The sequence below is a fragment of the Periophthalmus magnuspinnatus genome, chromosome 7 (assembly GCF_009829125.3).
Source record: "Periophthalmus magnuspinnatus isolate fPerMag1 chromosome 7, fPerMag1.2.pri, whole genome shotgun sequence".
In the NCBI taxonomy this organism is placed as follows: domain Eukaryota; kingdom Metazoa; phylum Chordata; class Actinopteri; order Gobiiformes; family Gobiidae; genus Periophthalmus; species Periophthalmus magnuspinnatus.
This window is the reverse complement of record NC_047132.1, coordinates 21,011,301-21,029,405: the sequence shown is the minus strand read 5'-3', so window position 1 is coordinate 21,029,405 and position 18,105 is coordinate 21,011,301. Positions and strand designations below refer to the sequence as shown.

Sequence of the window (18,105 nt, the reverse complement as noted above, 5' to 3'; positions counted from 1 at the left end):
CTTATACTCCAACTAGGCTTGAACAATATTCTAGTTTAAGGTCTTAGTTATCACACAGTTATATAATATCACAATACAACCATATCTTTATATCCAGGCACGCAAGGTTTATTCGGATGGCATGTATTACACAGGCAGTGGAAGTGCGTCTCACTTTTACTCCTTTCTCCAGGTGTGTCGAACAGCCCACAGAGCTGTAATGACAGTGAGCTGACATGTCGGCTGCCCATCCCTTCCTGTCTGTTATAACACCATCACCTGTCCATTACATCCGTTCCACTGCTCTTATCCTTTCTCTCCCCAACTCTACAATCCACTGCTTTCATTCGCTATCTCCTCTTTACTTCCTGTATATTTACTCAAGGCTATACACACAACTCCAGGGAACTCCCGGGGTCAGGCGGTCCACTCCATCTTGGTTTTCCCTATCGTCAGGTGTCAGGAGGCCCGACAAGAGGCCTAACATTGTCTATGGGTGATTGCGGGATGGGGGCAAGCTGAGAAAGGGAAGTTGTTGTGTTTGAACTTGTCTGGTTGGAGTTGTGCATGTCTGACTGCTCTGTTTTCCAGTGAGTTATCCATTGTAAGGTAATGCACACAAGCCGAGAGGATTGTGTGACAGAGTTTAAGTGCGAGTGGTGGTTGCGGTTGGGGGAGTGGAGTATATGCGCCTGGGGCAGATCAATGGTTGATGTTTGAAACTGAGGACTCCTCGTTACCATGTCCTCCAGCTACTGCAATGTACATTGACGAAGGGGTATATGACAAAAAGAGCAGTGAGAGGAGATCAGTCAAAATGTCAAGACTCCACAATCTCTATTTTTACATTTACATTTTGTCACATTTGAAAAGAAAGTTACATTTTGCCTACAGTAACACGATGGGAAAGTTTTCTCATAACACTGAAATAAAACACTTGACAATGCTAAAGATCTCAAGGGGCAGGGTGTGGATCAAAAGGATGCCACAATGTTGGGTGGAAATTAAAGAGATACAATTACAACTAAATTCAAAGACACTGCATGGCATGGGACAAGCAATGATAAATTTGAATAAAATCTCATTATAGTTGCACAAAGTGGGACTAAGTGGTTTGTATGTTCCCATGTGCTTTATGCAGACTATGTGGACCTGGTCTGAATGAGAGTAAAAGGAAATCAAAGTTAAAGGCAGCAAAAGGGCCTTAATGTGTCATGAATATCCTGCAAATGCCTCTTACCAAACCCATCCCCACTAAACCATATTGACCATACAAATTATAATGTTCCCCACAACTGTAATTATATACAACTAGCCAATAGGGATTTGTAATTGCCATCTGATTCCTATTCCTACATTATAAAAGGAATATAATATTAATTTCAACACCTCATATGATACTACTTTTCCTACACAACATGGAAACCAGGTATTTAACAAATAATTACACGAAGGAAGTCCAACTCTCAGTGAAAAGGTTCCAGTGTCCAAGAAGGGTGGTTCACTATGTTTTAATTTGTGGAAAAAACATATCCCAACCCAAAGCCAAACAACCTTCCACCTACCACAACTGTGAATACACCGAGAATCTTGTCGGGCCCTCTTGATTAATGTACTTTTAACTTAACATGATTCCATCTATACATGAACCTTCAACAACAAGAAATGGTAAGTCTATTCATGCAACTTACAATTGCGTTCAGTTGTGGGATATAAGCCAAAATGTACACCTCAAAGTAACTTGTAGAAGATTTTACAGACAAGATAAGAGATGAAAAGGGTGTTTGAAGCTGAAGAAGTTTATTACCAGTCAAACAGGGCTGGAGACATTTGCTGCCAACACAGTATATTGATTTTTCAAGTCTGGCAATGGTCTCAAGTAACAGTACAGTTTGACCCAGTGAAACATTATCGAAGTATGATTTCTGCATATGCACTAACCAGTTCATTGTATGTGTAAAACATTTTTATATTGCACTTTTCCACCTTCAAGGCAGTCACAGCACTTTACATCAAGGAAACACTCAGCCATTCACATACCAGTGTTCATAGACACTGGGAATGAGGTGGGTTAAGTGTCTGTGGAGCTGGAATCACACAGCCAACCTGTGGGTCAGTGAGAGAGGTTACTGCTATTAAGTTTTTTGATAGAATAACTAACTTTGCCTTTCGACATGCGTGTTGACCTTCTAAAAACATGCAATTATTATTATTATTATTATTATTATTATTATTATTATTATTATTATTATTATTATTATTATTATTATTATTATTATTAATTTGATCCTGTTGATGAAGAAAAACTAGAGGGATGTACCGGTACATAAACACTTAATTATTCCTGTTTGTTGTAAAAGAAAAAAATAAAATCTGTCAGCTGACAAAAAGTTGTAGGAATTAAGAGATTTTGCTGCTCATCTAAGGCCACTTCTTCAGTTCTTGTCAGATTTCTGGTGGACACTGCCTTATATCTATCTGAAGGGAATGAGCTAACTACACTGAAAGTAACATGCCTATTGTTTACGGTTTCTGTTTGTAGACGAGTTCTAATAAGCTACACTAAGTGTGAACTGTGCCTGAGTCATAGTTAGTACAATCATTCAGGACCCTAATAGGTGCTCTCACACCTATTGGCATATTGGCTAGGCCTATTTTTTGTTTTGATTTGGGTTTGAGTATGGAGTTATAAATAGGAAATAGATGATAATCATCTATCTCCTATGTATAACTCCTAGCCTACAAACAGACCTAGCCTATGAACAGAAACTGTAAATAATAGTCTAGGTGTGTTAGTTTCAGTGTAGTTAGCTCCTCCTTTCAGATAGATATAAGGCAGTGGCCACCAGAAATCTGCCCAGAACTGAATGAATGAGCAGTGAGTGGCTGAGTGGCTTGAGTGAGCAGTGAAACATCTTTACTCCAACAACTTCTTGTCCATTTGACAGATTTGAATTTTTCTTTTACTATGGATCAGACCTGAATGACTGATTACACAGACATTCCTGTTTGTGCTCGCTTGCAATGAACTAATGTTCGTTGTGAATACCATCAGCTGCAATTAACTTTAAATACAAGTGTTGCTGTAGTGACTCAGACACTAACTAGACTCAAACTGAATCCCAACCACACATATCAACTTAATTATAAGTGTGGCCGATGTGAAAGTATATAAGTAAAAAATGCCACAGGGGTGAGGCGGAAATTAAAAACGACATGATAACTCATCCAGCTCCATCCTGCTTTCCTCACAGACAGTGGTGGAGCCAGTGTTTAGGGACTTTGACACCTATGAGTCACTGCTTATGACCTTTATATCCTCCAAATGAATCAGTGGGACTTTTCACAATTCAACAAACAAGTGCAACATTTGGCCTTTTGCTGTGCCACTCCATCCGCCCATAAAACTGAGTGAACAGAGCAAAGTCTGTCTTTGGAATTTCTTTTTATATCACTGCAGATCTGGTGAATAAGCCAAGTCCAAAAACCACAAAAATTGAGATAAGTCTTTTAGCTTGTTTTCTATCTTCCCTCCATCAACTCAAAATTAGCACCCGTGACTTGATGTTCTTGTTTGTACAGATTTGCAGCCACCGTGCAACTCCTGGACAGTAGGATCATTGTTCATTTGAGCATAACATGTTCAGAATTTGAATCGATTGGACTTGGCAAAACCGGCAGTGCAGTGGTGACATTTTGGAGAGACACTGTGGGAGGAGGCCTGATGCTGCTGCGTTCTGGAGAAAATAATTCCAACACAGATGTGGGGAGTGGATGACATTTATTTGCAATGTTTATGACACAAGTTATAGAGTGACTTTAAAACAACTTTAAGGAAAAATCAAAACCCCATTCCAAATAATAAACTTTGTACTCTGAGCTGTATACATTCCAGGACTGGGTTCTTCAAGTTAAAATGAGTTTGGACCCCTCATTCAAGTCCATTTGTCTTATCTATATGGAAACAGGCAGATGACGCTCACAGCCCAAGTTACTAGACAGGCAAACTTACTCACAGTATGAAAGCAATAAATGCCAGACATATAATTTTAATACTATAGCTGAGTTCAGCTGACTTGTTTTATTTTTTTAGATGAATATTGTGATTTAAAATGTCCAAATTATAACATAATGATCCATTGGTGTCATAGTTTATAACTATGTAGCAGGCACAAGCGCAGTACGTCCTCTTTAAGCGTCGTTTTCATAGTGTCCTTAAAATTTGGGTTCACTCCAACTTCTTTAAGTCAAATGCTATTCTGAATTAACTATAAATCTTACAAATAATCACAGCCAAAGAACAAGACACTGTTTATTTGAAACATAGAGATAAGTTCATTTCTCAGCAGTAAAATATACACACCTGATTTATTCTGCTATGTGATTGGATGGTGGCTGCTGTTTTGTGTAACCTGTCATATTTGTTTATAGGGAATCTCCCTTTGTTCCAATCACTCTTGACTGTCCAACAGATTGCCAATGTTTAGACAAGAGACCGCTGGACTTGAGACTTTAGTCATCTTTCTGAAAAAATATCCTTAAACTTTATTTTCTGGCCACAAAAATATTTACAGGATGCTGGCTGTAGAGCGGATGGTGCCATTGACGCAGAACCGTGTGTTGAGGGGTGTTCAGGAAGACACTAGGCACTTGGCACTAACTCTTGCACATCCCTTCTCACTGTCCTGTCTGTATTTTTAGTAGAGATTTATTTAAAGTTCATGACACAAGCCAGGAGGGTGCAGGAAGATCCTTGTAAAGTTTCAGATGTGCTATGTTTTGCTTGTCTATTTTTTCTCAACCACATGAGCTGCTAGTACCTGCTAGATAAATCTTCTGTGTTTTCATACCTGGCTTGGTTCATCCTTATGAGGCTTAATCTGATTCTCTACACATTTCATGCAAACGCCCAAAGATAGTTATTTTGAACAATATGGACCATCTTTAAAAAGTCATCAGCTTTTCTCCTAGTTTTGGTTAGAAGGCACATTGTAAGTACACGTTGTTCTCCAAAAACTCAGAAAAACCCAGTTTGCATGGCCCCAGTGTTTAAATATTTTACCAAACCACAGATCTAGTTTATTTTGATTGCTCCTTGTTGACAACATGTTGAAACTTCCCTAGCCACCTTTCAGTTTAATTGCCTTTTTGTTATGTTATAATAACCATATTACATCAATTTTGACAGCACATATCTACGCTTCACAGTCAAGTTGTTTTTTTTATTCTTTTTCCAAATGCTGCCTGCCGCCTCTCTCTTGCTGTGTGCATATATAACTGTTAAGCGGATCATTCTGGTCCGAGAGCCTTTTTAAAAGCACTCTGGGAATGCATTTTCACTTTTCCTTCATGAATTGGCTCAAATACTGTGGCTCACCATAAACCAACATTTGCAAAAGTTGGAACGTAAGAACAATTTGTGGTCTCCTTGTACCATTCTTTTCACTGGCATTCCATAACCAAAATGTAGTGCATAATTACATCTTTGATAACTTGCCAAAAATGCCAGGCAGTAACTTGGAGGCGACTTTGAGGCTTTGTCCAATTCTCAAAGTTTCCCTAAAATTCCTTACTGTCCCACCCTAAATACAGTGGACACCATCACTTTTTCCACGACTTGGATGACATCTTGGTTTTTACAGTTCCTCCTCCCAGTTTGTTGCTTTGCCCAGAGGGAAAATGTCAAATCTCCTCCTCTCTGGAAGTATTTTTGCTCTCCCAGCACTTGCACTTGTCCTCCCACCAGTATGACAGTGGTATGTGAGTCAGAGAGAGAACAGGTCAGGTTCTGTAAGGACTTAGTGATTGAGATCCTGGACAATGTGCTGACACTAGTTTGAACAGCTGGCGTCATGAGCTGTAGCTAAAATGTAAAAAAAAAAAAAAGTTGAGATTTTTTTGTTACAGTTCAGCAGTAATATTACCAATGGTCTCTTGCAGTGAAATGGAAACCTCGTCAATAGACATCAAAGAGTAATGTCAGCTATGGTGCATCATTTATCCTTTTGTTGCTTAAAAAGTGTATGCCAGAACATTTGTAGGGTAGTTTTCCCTGTGTTCAGTTTGTTTAATCTCAGAGTTAATGGTTACACTTCTTTGACATAATAGACTGTTCAAATATGTACAGTAAGAACATACAGGTTTTTGTAGTTTTTTATGTCAGTGATTATTCTGGAATATATAGTGTAATATAATACCATATTAGAAACATAAAGTAAAGGTCTATTAATTTTATGTAATCTTAACCTAACTTCATGACCTATTATTAACACCCTGCTAAATTCAACATAACAGTGCTGTTTAATGCTTGGGTAAAACATCATAATAAACTGCTAACAATAAACACTGCACTCTCTGATTTATAATAGATGTATGTTTACAACTCACTAAAACTCACAGGACTCCCATATGTAATGGATCCCAGCATCCTTTGGTATTGTTGACCACATCTGCAAACATAGTGGAAAAAATGTATTTAAATGAATGCAGTGAGTCTATCATGCAGTAGTGACAGTGTAAACAAATCGTGGCTTGTACATACTTGAAACGGCGGTTAAAAATAAAGTTAGGAGGAGACAGTGAGGCGGGACTGTTTAAAAAGAGATCAAATATGCAGGCAAAACTACAGAGTAAAATAGGGAAACGTATTTGTCAAAGACACTTGGTTATATGTGTAATGGTAAACTGGTTCTTGTTTGCATGTTCTCCCTGTGTCTGGGTGTGTTACCTCCACAACCTAAAACATGCAGAATTGAAAAAATCATGGAGGGAGACCTGGACATGGGTTTCTGGGTGCTGCACTATGGTGGCCCACCTCTCCCAACAGGTCACACCATTAAAGGATGGGTGAAATGTAGAGGACAGATTTTCGATACAGTTGCCTACGCTTCTGTATTTTCTATTCTTATGATTACTTCTGGGTAATCATGAGTAAATTCCACTTATGATCAGCACCATCAGCTTTTTTAAATTGCCCCAGGTAGTCATCTGCCAAGCTGAGATGTGTCCTGCTATCATACTTACACCGAAGACTACAAACCACAAGCATAAACAATAGCCTGAAGTGACTAACTGAAATTTCCAGATGTCATAGGGTGTGTACAGAAATGGAACAAGTCTATTTATTGTGTCTATATTTATTGAGTAGTGTTTGAACACAATGCATCACTCCACCTCTTAGAATTGTCCCACTTGAATTCCCACATCCTCTGTCCATTCACGCACTCCTTATTCCTTCTGCTCCAGTTCATTCTCTTTCCCAAATCCACACTAACATTACCCGCCACATTACAAAGAAACCATAACTTTCCATTACTATATTCAAGTTGAACTGAAAGAACTGCCAACATATTTGACCTTTTCAAGTTTAAAGTATAATTTAAGAGGCACTCCAAATAGTTTAAATTCTTCCAAAATAATAGATAATACCATTTGAAGATAAGTGTACATTATGCAAGTGATTAAGTCATTTATAACGTTTAAACACAAGCCTCAAATCTGACAAGTTAGCAATCAATTAGGAATTTCCCAACTCTAGTTTGAATAATGTCTGTAACTTTAAGTAATGCTATTTCCAATGTGTTGCCAGTTTATATTACAGATAATACTGTAATCTTTAACAGAAGTTTACTTTGGGAGTTCAGGGAACTACAGGGAGGAGCGAGACAGTGAAAGTTATAGCCTATGAATTGGAAATGTCAAGTAGATATATGAGGTGAAATTGAGGGTCACAGAAGAGCAGCAGGTCCATTGAAATGCTGCAGCTGTACATCAGATAACACATATATGCTATCTCATTTAAACAAGCTGGGAACAATTGTTAACCATAACTATACACAGTTCATATGTTTATTTTTTTCTTTTTGCTCAGATTAACCATCTAGTATGTTGCATTTTAATTTCCAAATAAAAAGATTTAGATTTAACCAATTTCAAATAGGCCACATCAATTACAACCCTTTTTTTTTTTTTTAAGAAAACTTGCACTGCTCTAAAAGTAACAAACAACAGAAGAGAACAACAGAAGAACCTATCATATGTAAGTGGATTCATAGCAAAAACAAAGGTTACAGGATTAAGATCACACTTTAAATGGGCAACAGATAAAACACCATAGTCTACTCAAAAAAAAAAACAAAAAAAAAAAATGCTTTGAAGCTTTACTTTATTATCATTGAGGTTTATTTTGAAACCCTTGGCAGGAAGTTTTATCTTTAAATTTCATCCCTATTTCCACTTGACACTTGAACCTGAGCGCCAGAGTCGTTTGTATAGAGGAGGGTCCGCGCTTTGCGCACACGCTGTGCACTTTCAGTTCTTTTCCAGATCCGCCGTGAACACTTTACCATCACGTTCCACGAGAATGTTTCACAAAGAAGATCATATTAAGAAGTAGACTAAATAACTTTTTAACGTTTTACCTGGGGAAATATGCGTTTGAATCACTGACAGAGGGAGTGCGCTCCTCGGAGCTCGGCTGTTGCCTACATGGATCAGTAAAGGGTTAGAACATATTAGAACATATACCCGGTGGATGAGAGATTGAACTTCGTGGTTTGCAGCAATGGAGAGAATCGTGTTGTTGACATGGATGCTTTTGTGTCTGTTTGTGGCATCAGCGCGGACGCAAAAGGCGTTACCTGAAGGAGGTAGGTCTTTTACGCACAACTTATTGTCATCAGGCAGAACAGGGGAATGTGATTTTATCAAATTGCCCGACTGTATTAGGAATGTAATGTGCCATTAACTTCTTCATAATACAGCACGTAAAGCGCGTATGAACAGAAAGGTTAGATGCAGTTTTAGGACTCACAAAATCCCAACAGTAAACATACTTGAAATGAAAGCACTTTTTTTTTTTTTTTTTTTAAATGACCGCGTTGTAATATTCAGAATAGCAAATTTTCACATCTTTTTTTCGCCTTCTCCCCGATTCAAGTGAGTGTGGAAGCAAATGCAGTCGTGTATTGTATTGATCAGTGTTTTGTTAATAGCACAACAAGACAAGGATGGATAGTGGCGTGAGGATAGTTCCTGGATGGCACCCATCCAGGTAGGCTATTTATCAAATCTTTACCTCAAGGAACCACGGGAGAGGGCAGGGGCCCAGGACCACCCAGATGTCTGGCACGAGCACTTATAATAATATTGTAAACTGTTGAAATGCACGTCCACTGACTGCAAGTTATAGTTCTAAATGAGTCATGTCATCATTTATTATTAGCATGTAAGTGACTTGGAGGATGGGGGTGAAACAGCTTTTTTGACCACAACCACTGAGATGCTGTCACTGCATGCGATATCTCCACAAATAGACGCCTGGTAAGAGTCAACCAGTTTAGCAGTTAGGCTTTTTATATAGGCTCCTGGTCACTAACTGGTCTATTATGAAGATTTATAAGGACAACAGGACACCCAGGGATAGGGGCAGACTTGGCAAATTAGACACAGTCATAAAATGCTGTCGTGGTATCTTAAAGTTGTGATCAGACATAATCTGTGCATCTGTAAACTGATGATGCTTTTTAAATTGTTGTAAGGCAGGTGTCTAACTTTTTGGAGAGAGAAAAAAAAAATCACCTTACAAAAAAAAAAAAAAGGATGAATAATGCATAGAGTTCAGTGAAAAACTCTCTCTCTCTCTCTCTCTCTCTTCTGTCAACTAGAGTGAATATTGAGCACTGCAAAGGAAGGACAACAAACTATTTACTTATTTACTTTCACAAGTGGATAGACATAAATGACAGAAAGTCAAACTTTAAAATGTAAGAATTTGTTTGACATGTTGAGGTGAATGACAGAGTGCATGTGTGTAAGTACATATTTGATTTGTATGAAAGCTTCCCTGACCTTTTAAGCTTTCAACACCAAGTCTCATACAGGCTTCAGCCAAGAGGCAAAAATGTATAAATTAAAAAGAAACATCTGCCAATAAAAACAAAAGGTGTCAAGCATGACATTATCCTGGGAATGACGTCACCTTTCTGATGTCTTCCAAAGTGTCAAAGAATAAAATCAACTTGCCTTAAATTGTTATAACTGGTGTAAACAATAATTTTAGTTTTATGAGTTTATGTAAAAACAAGTAAACAACTTCAGAAACTCAGTGAATGAATCATTGCAGTCTTTTTATCTTAAAGCATCTTCAAATTGTGTGTACCAGTAGTTTGATTTGGCCCTGTACCTATAGGTTCAAAGAGGACATCTGTTGCAGAATCAGAATTTGTCTGTTTGTGATCTCTTCATTGCCCTGTATAGTATAGGACTGCAGCATTCCTGTTCGTCCCTCATACGGAACCCCCCCTTGCCGGCCTGCTCCTTTAACGCCTTTTATATTCCCAGTTCAGTTCTCTGGCTTCCACTCCCTTTTTAATACCTGCCAGCTACTGTTTTCACTGCTTTCTCCTCAGCTTTTAACTAGAGCCCACTGTAATGAAAAGTAGAGAAATGGTGGGAAAGACCCCTTGATTCACTGCACAGGCTTTGAAGTTGTGGCCAATAACATATCTCGTATTTTCATCACTTTGTGATTCCTGTTTAGTATTTTCAAACTTGCCTCCCTTCTTGACAGCTAACAGTATTCTCAATAAATATTTTAATCATTATGTTCCATGGAAAAGCACATGGAGATTCTGTGATACATTCTCAAGAGAGGTTTAAGTGGAAAAAGTTGTGCAACAAAAGTGGGAAAACGTTCCTTATGCCTAAGGGTGGGGAGGATTTTAGATTGATATATTATATGCATTTTGGGCTATTATTAAAACACAATTAAATCCTGTTCTCTCATGGTCATGAAATCGTGCTTATGCTGAAGCAAAAGGTACATTCATGTAGCCAATTACGTGTCAAAGTCCCAAAAAACTTGCCTGGCAAATCCAAAATGATTTGTCTTTGTACGTTTTATACAGATGAATATCAGTCTGGTCCCCACTCCCTCTGTCGTGTCTCAAACCTGACCAAACATGGTTGTACAATCAGATTTGTTTTTTTTTTTCCTTTGGTGCATGTAATATAAAGGAGCTCATTGGTCACTTGTCATTTAAAAATACAATAATTTACAAATAAAAATCAAATTTATCTCACCTTATGATCTCAATCTGACATAGTTTACTGCATCATCATTGATTCTGCAGAAATATGAAAATTTTCAGTTCCAAATTAGATTTTCTTTCACTTTATATTTTCCAATACGGATGGAGTATGCATGTCCCCGATTGGCTAATCCACCTGTCAATCATGCTCATTTGAAAACAGGAAGATTTACAGGTGACCAAACTCACATCTTCCTAACGTGTTAAAGAAGTTTGTATTCTGGATTCCTGACAACAAAAAAAACTTCACATAGCAAAATAAATAAATGATATGGCAAAGCTCTGAGGTTAGCAGTGTAATAACTGTTATCAAACTATCCCTATACTGGTCCTGCTCTCTATTTGACTCCACTAGTACAGGAATGGGAATGCGGTATTTTGTGTGAGATCTTTGATATAAAATACTTAGATCCCCTATGCGGGCTGGTTTTGTCACAGTGTTTTAGTAGTATGTCTCCACCTGCTCTGTACTTCACACCATTACAATCTTGAATTCTGATTTTAAATTTGTTCTCTAGTGCTGAACTGTTGTGAAGGTGATGTTCTCTTCCTTCTGGACTCTTCGGGAAGTGTTTCCTCATATGAACACTCACGCCTGCTCTCCTTCCTGTCCGATGTGCTGCTGCCCTTCTCTTTGGGCGAGGATCAGGTCAGGGTGGGACTCCTGCAAGTGGGCACCCAGCCAAAAGTGGAGTTTGACTTTGGTACCCACCACTCCCAGACCAGCCTACAGGGGGCACTGAGGAACATCCGGCCACTCCGAGGGGATACTAACACAGTAGAAGCCCTGAGGATAGCCTCAGAGAGTGTTCTCAGACCAGGGACCCCCGGAGGATCCAGGAAGGGGCTCCCTAGGGTGCTGGTGTGGTTGACAGATGGAGTGAAGCCTGGAGATGTAACCGGGCCCATGGCTGCACTGAGGGATGAGGGTGTGGCAGTGCTGGTGGTTTCTACGGGACATGGGAACTATCAGGTGCTCCGGGATGTAGTGACACACCCTACTGACAGGCACTTGTACTTTGTGGATATCGATGACCTGAGTATCATCACAGAAGATCTCCGCAATGCTATTATAGGTGAGTAACACTGATTCATATTCAGTATTCATTATGTGCTGTAAACCCTCTATTCCACTGTTGCCTTGATAAAAAAGAGAGTAGAGAGATTTGTAATTGAAATGGAAAGTATCCCAAAATTATAGATTTTTCACATCTGATATTTTAAGTTACAAAATGGAAAATATCAATCCAAAAGAATGAGTCAGGGTTTTGAAGTATGTTACGACTGCTTTGTCTATCAAGCCTGAACATACTGGTAAGTTGTACAAAGTCAAGAACATAAAAAAACCCAAAACATTAAAAGTTCTTATTAGATGTTAACCTTTTACTGTGTAAAAATAAATTTGAAGCTTTGACTAAGGCAAAATTTGAAGCTTTGACTGAGGCAGCTCCTGTGCATTTCAACAAATCTGTGTGACTTTGGACCTGTCCGTTTTAGAGGCCTTCCCTATAAGATCTTCTAGACATGTACTATTCTGCTGCCCCGGGAATGACATGGTATTCCTCCAGTGTCCAGGAAAGGGAAGACTTACGCCCTCTGTCTTGATTATGTGGCAAAAACCCATATGTACTGTATATGTTCTAAGAGCAATGGAGCTTAAAATGCATACATATAGAACCCAATATGTACAGGTATATTCATCCAACTCACTTATCCTTGCATAACTCATTGACTTTTTGCACTACTGGGTCCAAAAGGCACCTGATGTCATGAGCAAAGTTTATGTATTCCATATGTGCTGCCAGGTAAAACAAAGCTGTCAAGACTCACATTAGTATATAAAACATACTTGTTTTTATAGCTTATATTTCAAGAAAGAACAGGTCCTTTTTCATTCCATGTATTGTCTTTATGTCAGCATTAATCGAGCACACGCAAATCGTAACATGCAGAATGAAAAACGTAATGTGATGGAAAACATGACATGCTTTCGCCTAAAAAAATATGTGCAATCACACAGTCATCCAGACAAGTTAAATAGCAACAAAAACTCTGGGCCTTGTTGAACATAAAGACATTCAAACCTATGTCTGTGTTCACTGTTTACCCATATGCCTCCTAGAAATTGGAGAGTTGATCCTTTGCAGGGACTGTCTGTGTGTCATGAAAGCAGTAATGAGATAGGTCTATCTATTAACGGTTTAATGATTCAGTGATGTATGTAAGTGTATATATAGCCTAAAGATGGAAGGCATACAGCCACCAGGGACAGCTCAGTAACAGCATGTACTGAAGCAGCATGCAAGGCCTTAAGAATGGCAAGTAGAAGTGCCCAAATATATTATAAGTATAATTACGATAATTATTTGTGATCGTGTGGAGGGCCTAGAGGGATAGTTATTGGAGTTACTGTGTAATGGAATAGTATGTCTGCATTGTGGGTGGCTCCAGATATAAAACCAACAATAAACCCTTAGCTAAATCTACCTATTATTAAACATGTCTATAATGACAAGTAAATTAACTTTTTATGTGAATGCATTTTTATGTCTATGGTGGAGAATTAATTAATCTTTTTTGTCACTTTGTTTTTGTTGGATTTTGTCGGTTTTACAAGCATAACAGGAAAACCAGAAGCCTGGGTGACCTGACCTTGAATATGTTACTTTTGCATATATAATGTCAATTTTCCATGTTTTTTCTTCATTTGTGCTTCTTTCCATTTCAGTCTATGACTTATTTTTTCCATTAGATAGATGTCCTTTATTGATGATGTCCACTGATCCTTTGAGGACACAGAAGTTGTGTCTCAGTTCCTGGTTATAGATTTTTTGGCAGCTAATGACATAATTTTGAACAGATATATATATCGCATAGGTGAATAGTGTCCTCTGAGAAGATATACAGATAAACCAGTTCAGGTGTCACAGGGACTGAATATCCCAGCACCTGCTCCAGTACACCACAAACGATTGCCCAAAATACAGTAATATTTGCATATTTCCAAAATATATGAGAATGGTCCACATCGATTTCTCCATATTCACACCAACAAATCTGATGCATCTTTAACTGTTTACTCTTTAGTTTAGGTGTAATTTAAAAAAATGAATTAGGTTCTTCCAGGCAAATGCCCTCCATGTTCAAGAGAGAGTTAATGAATCTTATCAATCATAATCCTGTTATAAAAATATCGTACAATAATATGAAGATAGATGCAAAGGTTTTCCACCATTGTATGAATCCTGGCTTGGTTATCTTCTATTTAAGTTATCCAACAACAAGGTACATATAAATATCATATTTTAATCAAAATGATTTCTCATTCTTCTATCTAGAAATTATCCGAGCTGAAAGAATGACAGCACGAGACATCTCCACCAACTCTGCTACTCTCCAGTGGCGCCCTGTGCTCACAGGATTAAATGGCTTCTATGAGATTCGATTTGGTCCAGCGCCCACTGGAGGGGCAGGAAGTGGAAGTGGGGGTCCTGGAACCAGTCCTAGTGTTGGTGGTGGTCAGTACCAGAGGTTTACTCAGTCTGCAGACTCCAGCACAGCCAGGCTAACAGGACTCAAGCCTGACACGACATATGTGGCCACTCTGACCCCAGAGTCTAATGAGCAGGCTTTCAACACTCTCTCCGTCACCTTCACCACCAAACCAGGTGAGTTATGGTCAATAGCTCTTTTCTCCTTCTTTTTACGCGAGGATCCAGTATCCTGGATTTAAGACACAAGGCATTCCTCTTTTATGATGCTGAGTGGTTATTATATCTGCATTATTACATATTGTGTTGAAATTGTTCTACAAAGCAACGTGAGTTGCTTGAGTTTAAATCTGTATTATTAATGTTTATTAATATGTAATTATATTAACTATAGATTACAAATTAACTTTTGGATTTCTAAATACAAACAAGCAACTCTTCTGCCACCTTATAAGTCTGTGTCCAGATTTAGATTAGTGTGAACTTTGGTTTTGTTTATCTTCAGTTTAGACTTACAGGCAACACGTCTGCCGTTTAAAGTTAACATGCCATGGATGGCTGTGATAAGTGACAATTTATAGTAGGAAAAAAAACTATTTTTATCCAGTCTAGTTTCTTGTTTATTCAGCATAGTGCTGTGTTGCATTCAAAAAGAACTTATTTTAGTCTAAAATATTTAACATTACCATTTACAATACATATTTTTAATAAAACATATAATATTACATGTATTATCATTTGTGCTGTTTTGTGTACTGGTGCATTTAGTTTTTATTGTTGGTAAGTTATTATTTTTCAACAGAGGTGCTGAGCCCGGCTGTTATATCCATCTCTGAGTTGGGGTCAAGCAGCGTACGGATAAACTGGGGCCCCCTCCAGCCCGACCGGGTCATCAGTTACTACATTGAATACTCCACTCTGCCCAGTGGCAAGCTCAGTGCTGTCACCGTTAGCGGGACCCAAAACTCCACTGTGCTACGGAATCTCCAACCTGACTCCACTTACCTGATCACTGTGAGCGCCAGACACTCCTCTGGCACAGAGAGGGCCATGTCGGTCAAAGTGTGCACAGAGGAAGGTGAGATCAGATATCCAGCTTTAATCCCGCATAAGTCTGCTTGTAAAGGTTCATTCCAGTCTGGCCACCTCTGCACTCCCACATTATTGTGCTTCTACACGATAGAATTACATCTTTGTGTCTATTGTCATCATTAGGAGTATGTTGAGCAGTTAACAGAGCAGAGCTTTAACCTCCACACTATGACAATGAATGAGGTGACAAATCAACCATCGGCAGTTATAAAAGTTCTAACCCTAAAGAACAGTGAATGTCACTATTTGTTTACTTTGTCCAACACAAGAAAAAGGCCTTCGCTCTACAGTAGTGGGTTATTGGATGTGCAGTATCAAACTAGTTGTAGTATGAGCATTGAGCAGTTGTGTGACAAATTGTTCCAGTTTGATGATGTACATTACTGTAATTATAATAAAAAACATAATGGTCACCAAAACCTTATCAAGAACATGGTGGAATATACAGGATCAGATTTAGAAATAAGTTACATGAATACAATAGAAATACCATGTGTAGTGTCATGTGTCATCTGTGTTCATCCATCTCACTTATCTTAAACCAATTGCTGTTTGTGACACCATTGTGTTTTAATGAAAAAATGTCTATGGAAAAATATTTGTGTTCCCTCAGTGACACCAGCGTTGTCAGACCTGCAGCTGACCACAGTGGGCAGCGACTCGGTGCAGGTGGACTGGAGGGGCAGTGGTTCTGGACTCAGAGGGTATTGGCTCACCTGGGAGGATCAGCAGAACTCAGTGTCAGCTCAGCTTTCCACTATGTACCTGCCCCCCGAGTCTCTGTCTACACGCCTGTCCCACCTCCCCCCACTAGCCCGGGTGTGTGTGTCTCCCATCTATCGTACTGCCCGGGGGGACGGGCTCTGCTGCACTGCACAGTTTCACTCAGGTTAGTCATGACAGAGACATGTCAACAGTTGTTTAACTATTTACAGTAAAAACATGCAAAGACATACCTGGGTGCACTCATGGGTCTCAGTCAACACATGCAAATGCACATCTTGGATTTTAGTTGAACTTTAAGTTAACTAATAACTTTTCTATACTAGTTTTGTGCAGTAGATATTCAAATATAAACCTAATGTACGTGGCAAAGTGGAATTTTCTTGAAAAAGTAATTCAAAAACAATTTTTCTCAATTTAATTGAAACTAAAGGTCCTATATTACACAAAATTGACTGTTGTGAGCTTTAAGATATGTTCTAATTCCCAGAGTTGTGTTTTGTTTCATTTACATACGTTTGAGTAATCCTAGTCTGTAATTGAAAAAGAGTGCAATATTGGCCCTTTAAATGCAAGAAATATAAGCTAGACTCATAATTCACACTGATAACGACTCACACATGTATTTATTTATTTATTTTTTACATTACTCTAAATTCAATTGTGTGAGTACCTGGACTGAACTCTGTTATTCTTCCTTTTAGATGCATTGTCCTATGGCTATCAGTCGTAGCGCTCCTGAGTCTATGCATGCTCCTGACCAAACATGGACGAAGGGTGGAGAAGAATGTTGACTTTCCTCTGTAATTCTCTCTCCTGCCTCTCCCCATTTGTGGACATCACGAAGAGAGTGCAGTTGGTTTATAAGCAACATGCATGGATGCCATAGACACTGAAGGGATAGGCCTGAGATAATATGGCCAAATGTTGACTGTTGGAAAAACTTATGATTGACTGGCTGTTTGCTTTTCCATTGCATCTGGTCTACACCTGTATTGCATTCATTGGAGGAAAAATGTTACTATGCACATTACTGGTGGCTTTGTTGGGAGTGTAGAATGTATCGAGAACCATATGTGGGCCAAGTGCCATTTTGCAAACTGTTCCCATCTGATTTACATTTTAAATGAATTTCTACTGAAATAATCACTCTGTTGAGACAACTTTAGTTACATAGGATATTTGTATGTGTGTTATAGGGGTTCAAAATAACAGGAGCTCAAAGAAAATTGCAAACAAACATACCACATTCTCTTGGAGCTTCAAGTACACTATGACACACATGTGTCCAACTAAGTTTGTAATCATGGCTGTACACTGATCAAAGTCATAATTCAAGTATCTACATAGGACAAAATATACACATGATATATTGATGTATTTATCCTTGTTTACTTCAAACCCTTTCAAAAGCAGCTTTTATAAGCTCTGCTGCCCTCTTCTGATAGAAAACCCCCAGGCTTACTACTGCTGATTTGTCATTATTGAACATGACATTAACATATGTATGCACTATATCACAATTAAAGTGTAACATAAGCTTACATTACAGTTCGTTTTTATTTTTTAATAAAAGAACTATGATGTTTAGATGGTGTGGTCTGCTATTATTGCTACTCTAAATTGGAACTTATTAGTCGGTGAAGGCCCTAACACAAGAGATGGCTATAATTATTGTATCTTTAATTATTGTTTGAGAACTCCACTTTGGCACCTCTGGCATAGCTAAT

General features: G+C 38.5%; 1 protein-coding gene across 1 annotated transcript; it reads left to right on the top strand.

The window, feature by feature from the left end:
• Positions 1–8,235: 8,235 nt before the first annotated feature.
• vwa1 (von Willebrand factor A domain containing 1) lies at positions 8,236–17,965 on the top strand. Its single transcript, XM_033969648.2, has 6 exons — positions 8,236–8,627; positions 11,588–12,145; positions 14,408–14,737; positions 15,363–15,638; positions 16,266–16,541; positions 17,080–17,965. Exons 1-6 carry the CDS (start codon positions 8,543–8,545, stop codon positions 17,106–17,108), a joined length of 1,554 nt encoding a protein of 517 aa, XP_033825539.1. The 5' UTR covers positions 8,236–8,542; the 3' UTR covers positions 17,109–17,965.
• Positions 17,966–18,105: the final 140 nt, after the last annotated feature.

Bases quoted from the DNA above. Each gene is read 5' to 3' on its own strand.
- vwa1 (XM_033969648.2), top strand. From the start codon at position 8,543: ATGGAGAGAATCGTGTTGTTGACATGGATGCTTTTGTGTCTGTTTGTG. The intron at 8,628-11,587 runs GTAGGTCTTTTA...TTTGTTCTCTAG, and splicing joins AAAGGCGTTACCTGAAGGAG to TGCTGAACTGTTGTGAAGGT. The intron at 12,146-14,407 runs GTGAGTAACACT...TCTTCTATCTAG, and splicing joins TCTCCGCAATGCTATTATAG to AAATTATCCGAGCTGAAAGA.